This window comes from Chelonia mydas, chromosome 9, assembly GCF_015237465.2.
Source record: "Chelonia mydas isolate rCheMyd1 chromosome 9, rCheMyd1.pri.v2, whole genome shotgun sequence".
NCBI classification, from domain to species: Eukaryota; Metazoa; Chordata; order Testudines; family Cheloniidae; genus Chelonia; species Chelonia mydas.
The window spans coordinates 90,325,936-90,342,504 of NC_057855.1; the positions used below are offsets into that span (position 1 = coordinate 90,325,936).

The window sequence follows — 16,569 nt, forward strand, 5'->3', positions numbered from 1 at the left end:
GGTGCTATACAAACAGTGGGCAGAAAGATGGTCCCTGCCCCACGGTGCTTGCAATCTAAGGCTTTGCTTTTTAAATTTAACTGCAGTTGTAAAGGCTGGTGCCCATTTATGGTAAAACCTTGATATGGCATAAGAAATATGGCATGGTTGGACCTACCCAACCTTGGTGTTGGAAAAAGGAGATTATGATGAAAGGACATGGCTCAAAAACAGCTTCCGAATAGCAGAATAAACATTTCCATACAATGGACACCAACACTTTCGGGGTTCTGTTTGAAGGATCTCCTTGATGGACTTAATTAGTAACCAAGCCACACTCCAGAACTGGGATGGTGCGGGAAGGGAAGGAGAAGGACAAAAATCAGTGGAGACCAGGTTGTGTAAAATTTATAAAAATTGTCCCCAAATCCTAACGGACTGTACCCCTTTCAACCAGCCTTTGAACATCAATAAAGGATATAGCTGTGGCTGTCTCCAAGCCTTGCTCTGCCACTCTGCAAAGCAGTGCCTATTTGTCTTGTTCCATTTCAGTACTGCAGGCCACAAAGTGTCTGCAAAAACTAACAAGGCCACTTTCGCTTCCCTTGACTTCAGTCGGAGTATTCCCATTGACTTAGATGGGGACAGGATGAGGCACAACGGAAAACCTTCTTTTACTGGCACGCGGCAAATGATAAAACTGCGCCTAAAGGGGAAAGGCATCGGGCACGACTTCAATCTGCTGTAAGCAGGAACAAATTGGCAGTGAACATCACTCAAGCACAGCTTCTAAGGCCTGGATTTTTTTGGCAGAACAGCGGCCTAAATAACTAGCATCAGGAATCCTGCACAGAGCTCTATTAATGGCAATGAGGGAAGGAGCTGGAAGAGAAACCAGATTTTAGACCAACAATATTCGGGCAACGGGGGTATGGTTAAAGGAAAAACAGCTTAAATATATTTAGTGTGTGCTCAAGGCCTTGTCTACACTAAAGGGAAAAGTCGATCTAAGCTACGCAATTTGAGTTACGTGAATAGTATAACTCAAATCGACGTAGCTTAGGGCTACCTACCACGGGGTCCACACTACGCAATGTCTCCCGTCAACTCCCCTTACTCTTCTCGATCAGGTGGAGTTCAGGACCTGACAGGAGAGCGATAGGCGGTCAATTTATCAGGTCTTCACTAAATTGACCGCCGATGCATCGATTGCTGCAGCGTTGATAGTCTGGTAAGTGTAGACAAGCCCCAACAGAAGCATTTCTAAGACTTAGGAATAAAACTACATACCATAAGGTTCCTTGAAGAGTAGAAACAAACTCTAATATAATAATACTTTGTGCTTATGTAGCACCTTTCATCTGAACTTATACTTCACAGAGTTGTGGAAGTACTACTGCAGTTGCATTACATGGATGGAGAAACTGAGGCAGCCAGCAGGAGTCTGTTAGAGTCAGGAATAGAACAGATTCTCCTGAATACAAATTTCCTGCACTAAATACCAGGCAAAGGTAAAAAATATGCATGTGTGTGTGTTAGCTGGATTTTGAGCATTTGGCTGGGAACTGCCAAGTTAATTACTGTTTAATAACAGAATGAGAGTAGTGTTTTTATCTATTAGGGTGAGCACACAGGTGTGTGTAGTGTATTGACAAGGTGCTTGCGTATTGATCCATAAGGTTGTAATATGTCTCTGTTATCCTCCTTGGGTGAAACAAAGATGTCAGCTTTAATTAACTGGCAATGTATTAATAATCTAGCCAACACCCAGGGAATTCTTCTGCTTAAGTTGCCCTGGAAAGTGATCTTTGATGACTTGCATTGGGTAACCACTGTGAAATGGATTGTGCCAAATACAGTAATTCATAGGTAAGATTTCAATGAATAAAGACATTCCATATATCGGCTCTTCCCAAATCCTCATGGAAACTTGGGGAAAAAATAGCCTGATTTTTAACCAAAAAAGTGTCCTGATTTCATTCTTTGTCACTTCAGTGCAGGATCTGATGCAGGGTTCATGTACCACTTATACCCATAACACAGCCATCTCCCTTGGGTGAATTTCACCCAACATGGAGATATCCTCTTTTCACTAGGCTCTGGAGCTGTGAAATTTTGACAAGGCTGCCCAGCTCCTGGTGGGCAGTGAGGAGCCGCTGGCAGCTTCCTCCACTCCTGGTGGGGAATGGGGAGGCGAGAGGGGGAGGAAGCAGCCTGCCAGGAGCTTGTGGGGCAGCTGGACTCCCGTTAGGGAGCTGCCAGTGGAGCTGAGAGTGCCCCTCCAAGGTCGGTGGAAGTGCTCCTGGTGGACGCACCACCTGCCTAAGAAGGGTAGTGTGGACATCAGCCACCGCAGTAATTAATGCGGTGGCTGTAAGTAGACCTAACGTAGGTTGACCTATCTTTGTAGCGTAGACATTGCCGAACACAGCCCAGTGTTACCAGGTACTACAGATCTCCCAATTAATGGGGCACTTAGCCCTCCAGACTTTGGAGATTGCAGCACTAGCTCACAGCTCCCCTGCTGTTTAATCCCATCATAGGTGGGAGTTTGTGTAAATGGCATGTTTAAAGTGCTGGAGCACCTTCCTGAATTGAAACCTATCTGTAATGGGGGGTGGGGAGCATTTTTGGAAAGGCTGTTTCTTCCCTATCCGGGTCACCTTCTCTATTCGCTGTATTTTTTTGCATCTGGGTGTTCAGTGTTTGGGTTTTCTGAAGGTGGGATTGTTCATTGGCTTGTTACTACTGCATGGGACTCAGTGGGGGCTATAATACCAGGTTATGTTACTACTAGAATATTAATGCTTTAGGGCAGCAGCCAAGAAGCGTGCAGCAGCAGATCTTTAGTTAAACTTGAGTAGGTGTATGAACATTGTTCAGCTGATGGTTCTTGCCAGTCAGAGTTTATATCCACATTCCCATCTCAAGTCAGTTATGCTCTGTTCTTTGATCTCCTGGGGAAGCTGACCCTACCCTGCTGAGGCAGCATGTTAACTTTCACAGTTTAAATGCTTGCCCTGGACTTCACTGACTATCGCTCCTTTCATTCTACAGTCTGCAATGATGGATAACCTGGCTGTGGGAATGGAGTGTGTGGCACGTGTCCAAACAATCACAATATCCAGAACATTTGGTCACTTAACTGGAAACCAATACTTGAGCAGTGAGGATGCTAATAAAACTCTCATGGCAAGAACACATGGAGCTGCAACAGACGCTTAACTTCCTTAGGCCTCTTTGAAAGTCCCAGCCGGAATGAACAAGATGACGAGGAAAATATAAAGGTGTTGTTTTTAAAAAGACATTGTCCAGGTGCTTTGTGCAGGGTCAGGGGGGCTCTTACTCAGACATGGCTTCGATCTAACTAACCATTTTCAGCTGTGCAACAGCTTCCTAAAGAAATCTCTTCCCCCCCCCCCAGACCCTCCCCTGACATTTCAGAGACTAGAGCATTCTTCATAGTTATTACATGTTAGGTGCAGTTTCCCTCTGCCCCTGCCACTCTGAGCTTTGCAAATGGTAGGGTGGGGGAGTGCCCAGTACAGCCCGATGCTGAGGCCTTGTCTACACTGGCAGTAAAACAGCTTTCTGCGGTGTAACTCTTGAGGTGTGCAGACTACAAAGCCACTTAGTGTGCAGTTGCAGCGCTGTAAATAAACCACCTGACGAGAGGCATACAGCTTTCTGCACTGGGGCTACAGTGCTGCGATGCCAGTGTAGACACCCTAGTCACAGGGCCGGTGCAACCACTAGGCAAACCAGGCGGAGGAGTGGAGGTGAGCTGGGGCAGGGGGGCGCGGGGAGGGCCGCCTGTAGCAAGTAACGGGGAGGGGGCGGCGCACAGGGGAACCGCTCCCCGCCCCACCTCACCTCTACTCCACCTCCTCCCCTGAGCACCGCCCCGCTCTGCTTCTCTCCCTCCCAGGCTTGCACGCCAAACAGCTGATTGGCGCCGCAAACCTGGGAGGCGGGAGAAGCAGCGGTGGCATGCTCCAGGAGGAGGCGGAGCAGAGGTGAGCTGGGGCGGGGAGCTACCGCGGGGGGGTGGCACCGAGGGGAGCTGCCGCGGGGGGGGTGTGCCTCGGGGGAGATGGGGGGCGGGCATAAGGTGGAAGTTTCGCCTACGGTGCGAAACAACCTTGCACCGGCCCTGCGTGGTCAATTAGAGCACTGCAGTTGGCCTCCGGGGGGTGTCCAACTGATGACCAGAGAGAGAAGAACAGCCATTGTGGAACTCCGTGAGCCCTTAAGTTCCTTGGGAGTTTTGAAAGTCCCCTTCCTATTTGCTTGTTGACACGTGCAGTGGTCTCAGCACATCTTTCCAGATGACCAGGCCTGCTCCATGCACCAGGCGATCGATTCCCCCTTGGAGCAATGCTGAGCCTCTGGACCTCAGCAGCATTTGGGGAGAGGAGGCTGTGCAGTCCCAGCTGCGCTCCATCCATAGGAATTATGATACCTCCGGACAGATTTCACCATGCATGACAGAAAGGGGCCATGACTGGGACACACTGCGGTGCAGGGTCAAAGTGAAGGAGCTGTGGAACGCCTGCCACAAAGCGCAGGAGGAAAACTGCTGCTCCGGGGCTGCGCCCATGAGCTGCTGGTTCTACAAAGAGCTGGACGCGATCCTCGGTCGTGACCCCGCCCCCACTGCGATGGCCCCTGTGGATACTTCTTTGCCTTGCGTGCCAGTCAAGAGTGGGCTGAGTCATGAGGAGGAAATCTTGGATGAGGATAGGGAGGGGGACCCAGAGGCAGAGGACAACTTGGAGGTCAGAGATGCGTGGTGCCAGGAGCTCTTTTCTAGCCCAGAGGAGGCTAGCCAGTCATAGCTTGGCGAAGCACAAAGAGGAGAGGAGGCCCCGGTAAGTGGATTTGATTTTGGGAATCACTGAAGCGAGTTGTTGGGTGCAGGAGGGTTGCAGACAGCAGGCTTGTGTTTGTGTGATGCACGTAACACCACATGCCTAGTCTGAGCGGCGGAATGGGGTGTTCATTGACTCCCTCACTTCACGGGAATCTGCCTCAGATCTCCACGAAACTCTCATGGAGATACTGGGCAATCTGCTGCCTCAGGTTCTTTGTTTCATGCCCCATTAAGGGTTTCTCGCCCCATTTCCCGTGCCACTCTGCTGTCACTAGGGGGCCGGGGACCGTTGCTGCACATAGGCAAAGGCCAGAGTGGAAGCCGCAGTCTTGGAGAAGACCCTCCCTTGATTACCTGCTCACCCTCAGCAGTGAGATATCTTCCATAATGAACACAGCCTGTGGAAAATGTGGGGACAGTAATGATCATAAGGCCATGCCTACAGTGCTGGCTCTCCCCAAGAGCCACGTACCCAGTGGACAGTACAGTCCTGGAACACTGATTTCCCCTGCCCCTGGTTACTCACCATTTTGGGGGTCTTGTGGATCATGTGTGCTTGCCTGGGGTCAGCCAGTTAGTGACAGGCATATGGCTGTGTTTTAAATCACTGATTCAGTGGTCTGTGTGTTGCATACAATACTGCTTCTGTAAAATGTTGCATTTTGGCTTCACAGATGACCTTAGGAGTCCAGCCTCTCTCTTTGTTATCGCCAGCTGAACGGCTGCGCAGAATTAGGAAGCGGACACGAAAAGCTGAAGAGGACTTTCTGTGTGGTGTCATGATGCACTCTACGGCCGAAAAACAAGAATTGAAGGAGTGGTGGGACAGCGAGAAGAGGAACTGAAAGGAGAATGCAGTGTGCCAGAACGAAGACATGGAGCGACTCTTGAGCATTATGGAGCACCAAACGGACACGCTCCAGGCGCTACTAGTACTGCAAACCGAGTAGCTCTGTTCCTGCCCTCCCCTGCAGCCGCTGTTGCAAAACTCTTTCCCATGCACCCCCCAGACACCGCCAACACACTCTGATCAACCTCCTGGCTCCACTCTCTACCCGCAGCATTCCACTCCTCTCTTGTCACAGTCCAGCATTGCGGACTCCCACTACACACTGCACTCAACACCCATCCCTCTGCAGTTTAGCCCCCCTGAAGTACAGTACCCTCTGCACTATATTCCAAAAAACAAGGTGGCATATGATACCCGGACATACAGAAATCTTTAACCATCCCCGGGACCCTCCCATCCCCCACAGTTCTGATGAGTTTGTGTCTCTCTCTCCTCCGGTTGTTTTTTAATGAAAGAATTGTTTTGGTTTGAAAGCAATATTATTCTATTAATTGAAAGCCACCAGAGCCCTGCAAAGTAACATGCAGTTTTCTTAAACCTTTACAGTGCATAGTCTGCACCAATCACAATCACCTCCTAGCATTACAAGCACTGCATTCCCAAGAATAGCAACAAATATTAGTGGCTTTCAGCTTCAAATTGCTGCCTCAAGGCATCCCTGATCCTTATGGCCCCCCATGCTGTGCCCCTCCAACAGCCCTGCTTTCTGGCTGTTCAAATTCAGCTTCCAGGTACTGAGCCTCAGTGGTCCAGCCCTCAGTGAAGCTTTCACTGTTCCCTTCACAAATATGGAGCGTACAGCATGCTGCTATAAGCATAGGAATATTGTCATTGGCCAGGTTCAGCCTCCCATATAGGCAGAACAAGCGGGCCTTTAAAAGGCCAAAAGCACACTCATACAGTCATTCTGCACTTGCTCAGCCTGTTGTTGAACTGCTCCTTGCTGCTGTCAAGGCTCCCCGTGTATGGCTTCATAAGCCAAGGCATTAAGGAGTAGGCAGGGTCTCCCAGGATCAAAACGGGCATTTCAACATTCCCTAGGGTGATCTTCTGGTCTGGGAAGAAAGTCCCTGCTTTCAGCTTCCTGAACAGGCCAGTGTTCTGAAAGATGCATGCGTCATGCACCTTTCCGGACCAGCCTGCATTAATGTCTGTGAAACGCCCACGGTGATCCACAAGTGCCTGGAGAACCATAGAGAAATATCCCATCCGATTAATATACGCGGTGGCTAGGTTGTCTGGTGCCAGAATTGGAATATGCATGCCATCTATTGCCCCTCCGCAGTTAGGGAAACAATGTCATGCATGTTGCCCAGAGTCTCTGTCTTTCAGAGCAGGATGCAATTAATGGCCCTGCACACTTCTGTTAACACAAGTCCAATGGTAGACATTCGCACTTCCAGCTGGTTAGTGACTGATCGGTAGCAGTCTGGAGTAGCCAGCTCCCACAGTGCAATCACCATGTGCTTCTCCAATGACAGGGCTGCTCTCATTCTCGTGTCCTTGCGCCGCAGGGCTGGGGTGAGCTCATCACACAGTTCCACGAATGTGGCTTTCCTCATCTGAAAGTTCTGCAGCCACTGCTTGTCATCCCAGACGTGCAGGATGATGTGATCCCACCACTCAGTGCTTGTTTCCCGAGCCCAAAAGCGGCGTTCCACTGTGGTCAGGACCTCCGTGAATGCCACAAGCAATCTCGTGTCGTAGCTAGTATGCGTGATGAGATCAGTGTCAAAGTCCTCTTGCCTTTGTAGGTTAAGGCATAACTCCACTGCCACACGTGACGCGTTAGCGAGAGGGAGCAGCATATTGGTCAACAGTGCAGGATCCATTCCTGTAGACTGAAGAGGCAGAGCGCGCAGTACACAAACCGTTGAAAGATGGCGCCAAATGCAGACCGAAGCACGGGGATTGCTGGGATACATAGCAATGCATAACGGGGCATTGGGACAGGACCCAGGATGCCCCGCGACCCCCACCCACTTCCTCTTAGCGGCAGAAGAGGAAGAGATACTCTGTGGGATAGCTGCCCAGAAGTGCACTGCTCTGAATACCACTGCAAGTGCCACAAGTGTGAACACACTGTTGCACAGGCAGCTGACAGTGTGAACGCACAACCGCGGTTTCCCTTCAGCACTCTCTGAGTGGCAATGTAACTGCTGGCGATGTAACTCTGCCAGTGTAGAAACACCCTGAGACAGTCCCCAGTGCTACCGGCACCCAGGAATACGGATCGGTGTCTATCACAATCACTTTGCTACAATACTGTAGTAAAATAAGGGGTGGTAAAGGAAGAGGCAGAGATTAAACTGCCCTTGAATAGACTAAAATTTGGACATTTGAAAAGCCAACATTTGTTGGCTGAGCTGAGACTGTAAGCCCTCCTGGCCATAGACCTATTTGTGTTTGTAAAAGGCCATCAAAAATAATTAACCAAGGATTCACTAGCTAAACTGCATCAAGGATAGGAGGGCCACAAGATTTGTGGGGACTGGTCACCTTTTTCTGCTGGGGAATTTCCCCTAATCACAGACAAAGTCAGTATTGCCAACCCCAAATGTTCAAAAAATCATGAGTCAGGCTCACCAAAAATCTCGATTGGCTTTAAAATCATGAGATTAATAGATTTGGTGTTTTTTGCCTTCTGCTTTTTGAGCTTTTAGGGTGCACTTGAGTCACATTTTAAAGCTTTCTTCACAACCAAGAGGGTGAGACACTTTTTCTTTAAGAACAAAGGCTGAAATCATCACATACCCACTTGACTCCAGGAGCTGGGGCTTTAAAAGAAAACAATAATTATCATGAGACTCATGCCAAAATCATGAGAGTTGGCAACACTGCAAAGGAAAAGCTGTGAAATAGACTCAGTGGAAATATGCACATTTCTCAACTAGTTTTCAGCGCCTAAGGGTGCATCATGCCTCCTTAGCTTTAGCTGTTTTTCTTCCAGTAGGAGTTTGGTTATTCTCGGCATTCCTGGGGTAGCTGAGCATATTGCATGGAAGTAAGGCCCCTTTATGTTCTTTAAAAGAAAAGGAAGCTGTAACTGGACACATATGGCATTGTGTTTCCACATATTTCTAACAGTTTGATAGAGGAGCTGCAATTTGCCTCTGATGGCACATTTCACCAACTGCATTATCATATGTAAAAAGCAAAAGATCCTGCCGGGACCTGTTAATTACACAGCCTTGGTGTACAGCGAATCAGTGCCCTTAACATTTATTTAATCACTGAGAATGGGGCGGGGGAAGAAAAAAAGGAGGGGCAGGGAAAGGCTTTTGGAATACAAATATGAATGTTAGTATTGCTACCATATTCCAGCCTTCAATTAGCTTTGCACCTACTACAAAGTGCCGCTGTGTTAAAAGGGAATTCAAGTAGAGTCTAAGGGCTAGTTTACACTGGCAACATTAAAGTGCTGCCACTTTCCCAACGCTCTTAAAAAAACCCACCTCCACAAGGGGCGTAGCTCCCAGCACTGGTGCACTATCTACCACTGGCACTTCACAGCGCTGAAACTTGCTTGTGTTCAGGAGCGTGTTTTTTCACAGCCCTGAGCAAGAAAGTTGCAGCGCTGTAAAGTGCCAATGTCGATAAACCCTAAGATGGTGCAGTCCCATTGGGTGAGGTTTGTAGCATTTCATTTTTGTCCCTTGTCACTCTGGAGATTTTTATGGACCTTTTTCTTTCCTCTTTGTTGTATGTTTCCTTTAAAACACAGACATCAAGGATTATGTAGCAACATTGGAAAGAAGTGAAGCCCTGTAGACAGAATGGAGGCTAGAGAGAGACATACAATATGGGGAAGGCAAATCCATACAATACTCAAAGATATAGGAGGTCAAGGCGGTGATGTTCTCTGCATTAAGCTACAATGCAAGCTTTCTGGAGCAGGCAGTGTTGTTTGTACAGTACCTACCACATTGGAGCCTTGATCACACACACACGTCATGCTGTTATAATATTACTAAAAATAAGGTGGGTGAGGTAATATCGTTTATTGGACCAACTTCTGTTGGTGAAATAGACAAGCTTTCAAGCTATACAGAGCTCTTACTGAGGTCTGGGAAAGGTATGCAGAGTCACAGCTAAACACAAGAATAGATTGGAATAGATTGTTTAGCATAAGTAGTTAAAACACATTCTAAGGAACCATTCAAGGTGAAGTGGCCCGTTAACACCCCTGCAGTCATGGAACAAAAACGGGTGGCGTGGCGGCAGCACAGTTAGTGGGTTACAGATTGTTGTAATACACCATAAATCCAGTATCTTTAAGACCATGATTTTTAGTGTCTAGCAAAGTTGTTTATTGAAGCTTCCAGGCTCGTGCTTTGAAGGTGTTGTGCAGGTTTCCTTTGAGGATGAGGATTGAGAGGTCAGATACGGAGTGATAGTTTTATGAAAAGTGCTCATGGATGATAACTGCTAGACAGTAAAAATCACAGTGTTAGCGCTTGTCGACACTTGAAACACTGCTGCAGCTGCGTCGCTGTAGCACTTCAGCGTAGAAACTACCTACGCTGATGGGACGGGTTCTCCCATCAGCGTAGATAATCCACCTCCCCCGAGAGGAATTCTTCCGTTGACCTAACACTGTCTATACCAGGGGTTAGGTCGTCTTAACTACATTGCTCAGGGGTGTGGATTTTTCACGCCTCTGAGCAATGTAGCTGGGTTGATTTACCTTTTGAGTGTAGAAACCCATGGCTGGCCCGCGTCAGTTGACTCAGGCTCCTGGGACAAGGGGCCATTTAATAGAGATGTAGACGGTAGGGGTTTGGCTACAGCTCAAGCTCTGAGTCCTTCCCATCTCGCAGCATCCTAGAGTCTGGGCTCCAACCCGAGCATCTACGCTGCAATTAAAACAGCCCCTTAGCCTGAGCCTGAATCAGCTGGCACAGGCCAGCTGTGGGTTTTTAATTGCAGTGTAGACATACTCTGTGAGTACCTTTCCCAGACCTGAGGAAGAGCTTGATTTGGCTCGAAAGCTTCTCTCTCTCACCAACAAAAGTTGGTCCAATAAAAGATATTACCTCACCCACCTTCTCTCTCTCTCTAATGTCCTGGGAACAATGTGGTTATAATACTGCCACCTATAATAATACTGTCAGTTGTAACACATTCTGTGTCCCAGTATGGCAGATCAGTTCTGAAGACTAGTTATTCTTCCTTAACATTCTGGAATTAAAGGTCACATGCTCAAAGGTCTTCAGTTTGCATCATCTTTATACACCACTTTATACACTTGGACTTCAGTGGAATATTCACCTGCTTGAAGTTAGGCATTTGCCTGTATACCTTGATGAATTAGGCCCTCAGTCTCCAGCTGCTCAGTTCCCTGATGTGTTCAGCAATGGATGCTTTCTACTGCTGAAGTACCATTTACTTGGAGTGTGAGAGCATTTCCTGTCTCACACTGCAGAGACTTTATTGGTAGAAGGGCATGGGAGGCACAGGATTTTTTTTTGCGGGAGGGGGGAAGAGGAGAAATGTGCTGTATCCAGTGGAAGGCGCGGTACAAGCAGGAGCACTTTAGGCTGGGGGCAAGGATGTGGATTGGAGTTTGAGGTTGTATTCCATTCCCCCAGACTAGAGGGCCCTGGTATCAGTTTTCTAAACAAAAGGATTTGTTGATAAGATTCCACTTCATCTGTGGCGTTGTATCTAGTACCTTATTGCACACTGCCTGTCTCGCACAGCTTGCTTTCCACCATAGACATCTCCATTCTCATACAACAAAGGAGGATGTAGTCTGTTCTAATTCATCTATGGACCGATCTAAGAAAAAATAAATCGCCCAAGCAGCAGCATAATACTCTTGAGTGCTTCCCTAGGAGATACAGAAATACAAAGTAACTTAAAAACCATAGACCCTACATTTAAATCGGTCCCTTGTTTGCCAAGTTTACATTTAAATAGATGGTAGGTGAAACAAGATGTGATGTGTGAATAACTGAAATCAGAGCTGAATGGGTTATAATACTTTGTGACCACCGTGTGCAAAAGTTTTTCACTGAAATGCTGATACCTGCTTTCTGATGGACTAGTGCCTTTTCATTGTTATTGTCCTTGTCAGTAAAGCTTTAAATTTATTCATGAAGCAAGCTGGAGCTCAGGTGGCAACAGCTAAATCCATTTAGCAGTAGGAATAAGAGGAAAGCCATTTTAATGTTCTCTTGCAGTGCTGCAGTACTTAGCAAACCCAAAGGATATTAATTACTCAGCATGCTCTGAGATGTAAAAGCATGAATTTATCAAGACAAATGCATTCAGAACTAGGCTAAGTCAACAGTAATTAATGTGATGCAAAAAGACAGAGAAAGGAAGGATTAGTGGACCTACCACATTAGAATAGCATATAGTTTAGGGGCATCATTGGGATATTAAATGATAGGAGATAGCTAAGATGTCGTGAGGCATCCTTAATAAATATACCTTCTGTTTGTCAGGTATACTCTTTGAATATGGGTATGTCCAGAATTTATATTGCCTGGACAGAGTGAATGTTAAGTTGTATGTTTAGCAGGCACAACAGCAAATTTTATTTTTTAATATAAAAACCTTTACTATTTGAATGTACCTTTAGGAACGGAGTGGAGAGAGTGTGTGTGTTTTGCACAAACATTATCTAAGCCATTCCAATATTTTTATGGTGTTTAGCAAACATATAATCGTGAGTACATCCACAGATGAGTGGCAACTAGAGAGATGAATTGGTAGGCTCCACTTGACAAATTTAAGTGTAGCATGTATATTTATACCAAATCCATTAGAGCAGACAAATGGAAAATCCAGAGATGACTGCTCTGCAATTTCACAGTCACAGAATTCTGAGAAGGCTGTCGTCTTCTTCATTGTTGGTAATGGGTCAGATTTAAAAATCTCTAAAACTAAAGCAATTTAAGGGAACAAGTCCAGCCATGCTGTATTGAAAGTTGTTTTACAGTGTCAGTGAGTAATGAGTAAAGCCAATGCCAATTCTTTATCTCTAGGATATGGCGATGATTTTGATGACTTCAGTTTAGCGGATGCACTTGATGACAGTCCAACCAAGCGACGTAAGTACAGTTTACAGGAAAAAGCAAATAGCGATTGTGTGTGTAACTACCTGTGTGGATTATACCCAGGTAAAAGATGAGGGGCTTCGATGACCCAGTCATCTTTTCCTGGTCAGATCCAGTTTCCTTAATTGTCGACAGCTAAAATAAACATTCCTCCTGTAAAATGTGTTTCTAACCTAGTGTTTCTTAATGTTGTGATGCTGGTTAGCAAGTCACATTGATTTAGCATTCTGACAGCCTATTAGTATTGAATACATGCTTTTGTGTTCCTAATCACTTGTGTTGTCATTCATTCATTCCCATATTTGCCTAGAATGCATTGTGTAATGCTTTTCTCTTCCAGCAGGTGTGAGCACTATTTCTGAGATTGTGATGTTCTGACTCTTACCTTTCTCCATTCTCTGCTTGCCCTCCATGGGTACATGTACACTGCAATTAGAAGCCTGCAGCTGGCCCAGGCCAGCTGACTCAGGCTCATAGGCCTGTTTAATTGCAGTGTAGATATTCAAGCCCCGGCTGCAGCCCAAGCCTGAATGTCTACACTGCAATTAGACAGCCCCATGAGCCAGAGCCCCCTCGGGCCAGCTGCAGATTTTTAATTGGTGTGTAGACATACCCCATGGTTGAGACTTTCACAAGACTCTCCCTCTTGCCTGTATTGTTTTGCTTTGACAGTTGATTCCAGGAGCATTTCAATGGCTAAATACCCTATTTGCAACCACAAAGCAAGCTCCTAGTTAATCCCTTCCTGAAACAACAGGGATTAGGAGATCCTCCCACTTATCCCCAAAGCACTACAGAGACTAGCCCCTCACCTCTTCCCTCCATGAGTGCCACATGGGTTCCTGTAGCCCTGTTAAATGTACACAGCTGTCCTGAGACCCGGGAGAGAAGACGGGTTAAGGGCCACAGCCAAGTGTTTTGGGGAGGGTGGATAGCCAACCAGTTCTGCACCACCCAGATGTGCAGCAGGTGCAGATGCCCTCTTCCTCCTTTGCACACCTGGTCTGCCCTGAGGATTGGCCAGTCCCTCCTGAAGCTGGCATATGCAGTGGGAAGCTGCTACCCTGCCTCCTTTCTGCCATGGCCCCATGATTTTCCCTTGAACAGTAAGTGGCCAGATGTATAATAAAGAATGTATAAATGACTTAATGGTTTAATATTTATCATGGCTAGGTGACATTGCAGAGCCCAGCTGTTTGACACAGCCAGTTCTCAGGTACTCTCTTACACAGAATAGGCCTGGGGACAAATTCTGGTCAGTTTTTCACCCATGAACACTATGTGGCTGCATTTGTTGTAAAGAATTTATGAATGGCTGGAAGAAGCATTTTGCGCACATATGCTGTTCTCCTTTCCTGATTCTGCTTGTTCACAGAGTAGAGGTGTTCAGAAATATTCATACTGCCTTCAGCCTCACATTTTCCTCTGCACCTGGCTGATTATTCCTAACCCCCTGTGCAACCTTCTGAATTCTGTCCAGATAATTCAGATAGACTTATCTCACAACAAACATCATAAAGCACAAATTATTTTCCTCTGTAAGGATTCCAGATAAAAATATGACCTTGCCCTTCCAAGTCAGTTGCGATGAAACAATGTGACATGACTGGCTCAGTTGCATTGGCATGTCCCATATCATGATGCATAGTGTAAAGGAGTGTCCTGCCAGTAGAGTCATTTCATTGCACAACTGTCCACCAGGCAATCTCTAGAGCTGTGGTCCCCAAACTTTTCAGGGTTGTGCCCTCCCTCCCCGCCCAGCCAGGGCCAGGAATGGGGCCATGGCTCATTCTGGGGAGATGCAGACAGTAGTAAGGGGTCTGAGGCTGGGGCTGCAGCTAGGGATAGAGCTGGGGCTAGGAGCAGGGCTAAGGCCAGGACCGGGAACAGAACCATGGCCGGGCTGAGGCTAGGGGTGGGAGCAGAGCCGTGGGGCCAGGCGAAGCTGGAGTAGAACTGGATGGTGCTCCGTCTCTGCCCCCTGTGGGGGCTGACTTGGGCCCACCACACCCCACTGAATGTTCCTCCGTGCCCCCCTAGGGGGACGTGCCCCACGGTTTGGGGACCTCTGCTGTAGAGGAGGGTAGTGCTTATTGGGTATAATGAAAACTATTTTTCTAGAACATTGTCACAGAATCCAGGTCTCATTAATTGAAATAGATGATCAACTGCATAATATTACAAAAATGGAAGAGTAGACATATCCAGAATAGAGCAGTGGTATTCAGATTTATTTTAATTAGCAGCCAAAGAAAGACTAGCTGATTGCTGTATAGAGCAATTAGATGAATTCAAAGAAATTTGGACCCCGTCTCTAGATACAGTTGGATAAAAAAAAGAAGTGTTGAGACAGCTCAAAGCATGAGAGGCCTCCATTCCACATAACCCCTTTGCCTCTTTCCGCGTCCTTCTTCCCCCCATCTCTCTTTCCCTCCTGGCTATTCATCCATGACTTCTCCTAGTCTATTATTGTGACCTCACCCTAACATGTTATGTCTGTGTGACATTGTCTGGTTTTGTGGTGTTTGGTCTTTGACAAGTTGTAAAATTGCCTAATTGCCTAATTCTGTTGGGTATCCAAATACTGCGTGTACCACAGGAAACATAAGTCATTTACTTTTTGTACTTTTCATTGTATGTTTCTTTATTAAAATCAATAAAAAATTAGTCACCAAAAAAAGCACCACTTTCACTCAAGCTTATGCAGCAGTGGGATAGCACTATCCAGTGACAAGTTCTTACCCTATTTATACCATCTCTACAGAGCACTCCAATTGGGCTGCATTCAAAGTACTTTTACTAGCTTAGCACTCTAATATTCTTGATGTAGTTTCATGCCATAGATCTTTTGTACACGAAAAAAAAATCTGAACAGGCAAAGCTTCCTTCTGTAGATTAAGTTTTTCTTGGGATTCCAAATCCCGTTTAAAAATCCAGTGAGCCATTAGTACCATTGCTAATCAGGATCTAGGGAAAATAACCTATTTTAGTTATTTTTGCCGTATCTCATCATTAAGAGCAGATCACTTCTAAGAGAGGGGATCTTATCTGGCACTTGACAAGGCAAAGAAAACTCATTTATTATTTTTATGTTAAGGTATGGCTTAATATCTTTCATGGCTAGGTGACACTATTGCAGGAGCACAGTGTTTGGCAGTGCTAATCCTTAGATACTGTTTTACACAGAATAGACAGTTACACAGATTCTGGTCAGTGTTGCCCCAATACAGCTGGTATTCAGTGGAAGCACTTCTGATTTACCCAGAACAGACTCTGGACTATAGTCTTTGCCCTGATAAATAAATACAAGGAACAAATCACAGCGTGAAAGGCTGTTGTGTTCCTGATCCTGTCTGCTACTAGGACTTCTCATTTCTTCTCCACGCATTTATGGACACATTAAGAAAATAAGTCCATATCTAATACCTTAACCAGCATAGATTATTGTACAGCCCTCGGAACACAACTGTGGTGAGCCATATTCTCTCCTGGAATGGGTTTGTGTGGCTTCCACTGACCTCAGTAGGAACTGCCTGAATATACAAGAATGTGTCCCATGATGTGCAGAAACTGTAGACCAAGTCCTCAGCTGATGTGAATAGTTTGCTCCTCTGAAGTGAATGGAGCTACACAGATACACACCAGCAGAGGATCTGGCCTACAGAGGAAAAGACCGCTCTACTTTTACCAGAGGCCTCCTTGAAACCCATCAAGATATCCAGAATTCGGGGTCAATTTTTCCCCCTTTCTGATCAGTGTTCCAGATGGAGCACTTGAAAAAAATCCCCACGTCCTGAAAA

General features: G+C 46.4%; 1 protein-coding gene across 4 annotated transcripts in view; it reads left to right on the top strand.

Annotated features, from left to right (window-relative positions):
• CD99L2 (CD99 molecule like 2) overlaps nt 1-16,569 on the top strand; it is an 84,704-nt gene that overhangs the window by 31,453 nt on the left and 36,682 nt on the right. For all 4 annotated transcript variants that reach the window (XM_037909700.2, XM_037909701.2, XM_043523027.1 and 1 more), the window contains exon 2: nt 12,698-12,763. In XM_037909700.2, the coding sequence (XP_037765628.1) occupies nt 12,698-12,763 (66 nt within the window). The remainder of the gene's footprint in view (nt 1-12,697; nt 12,764-16,569) is intronic.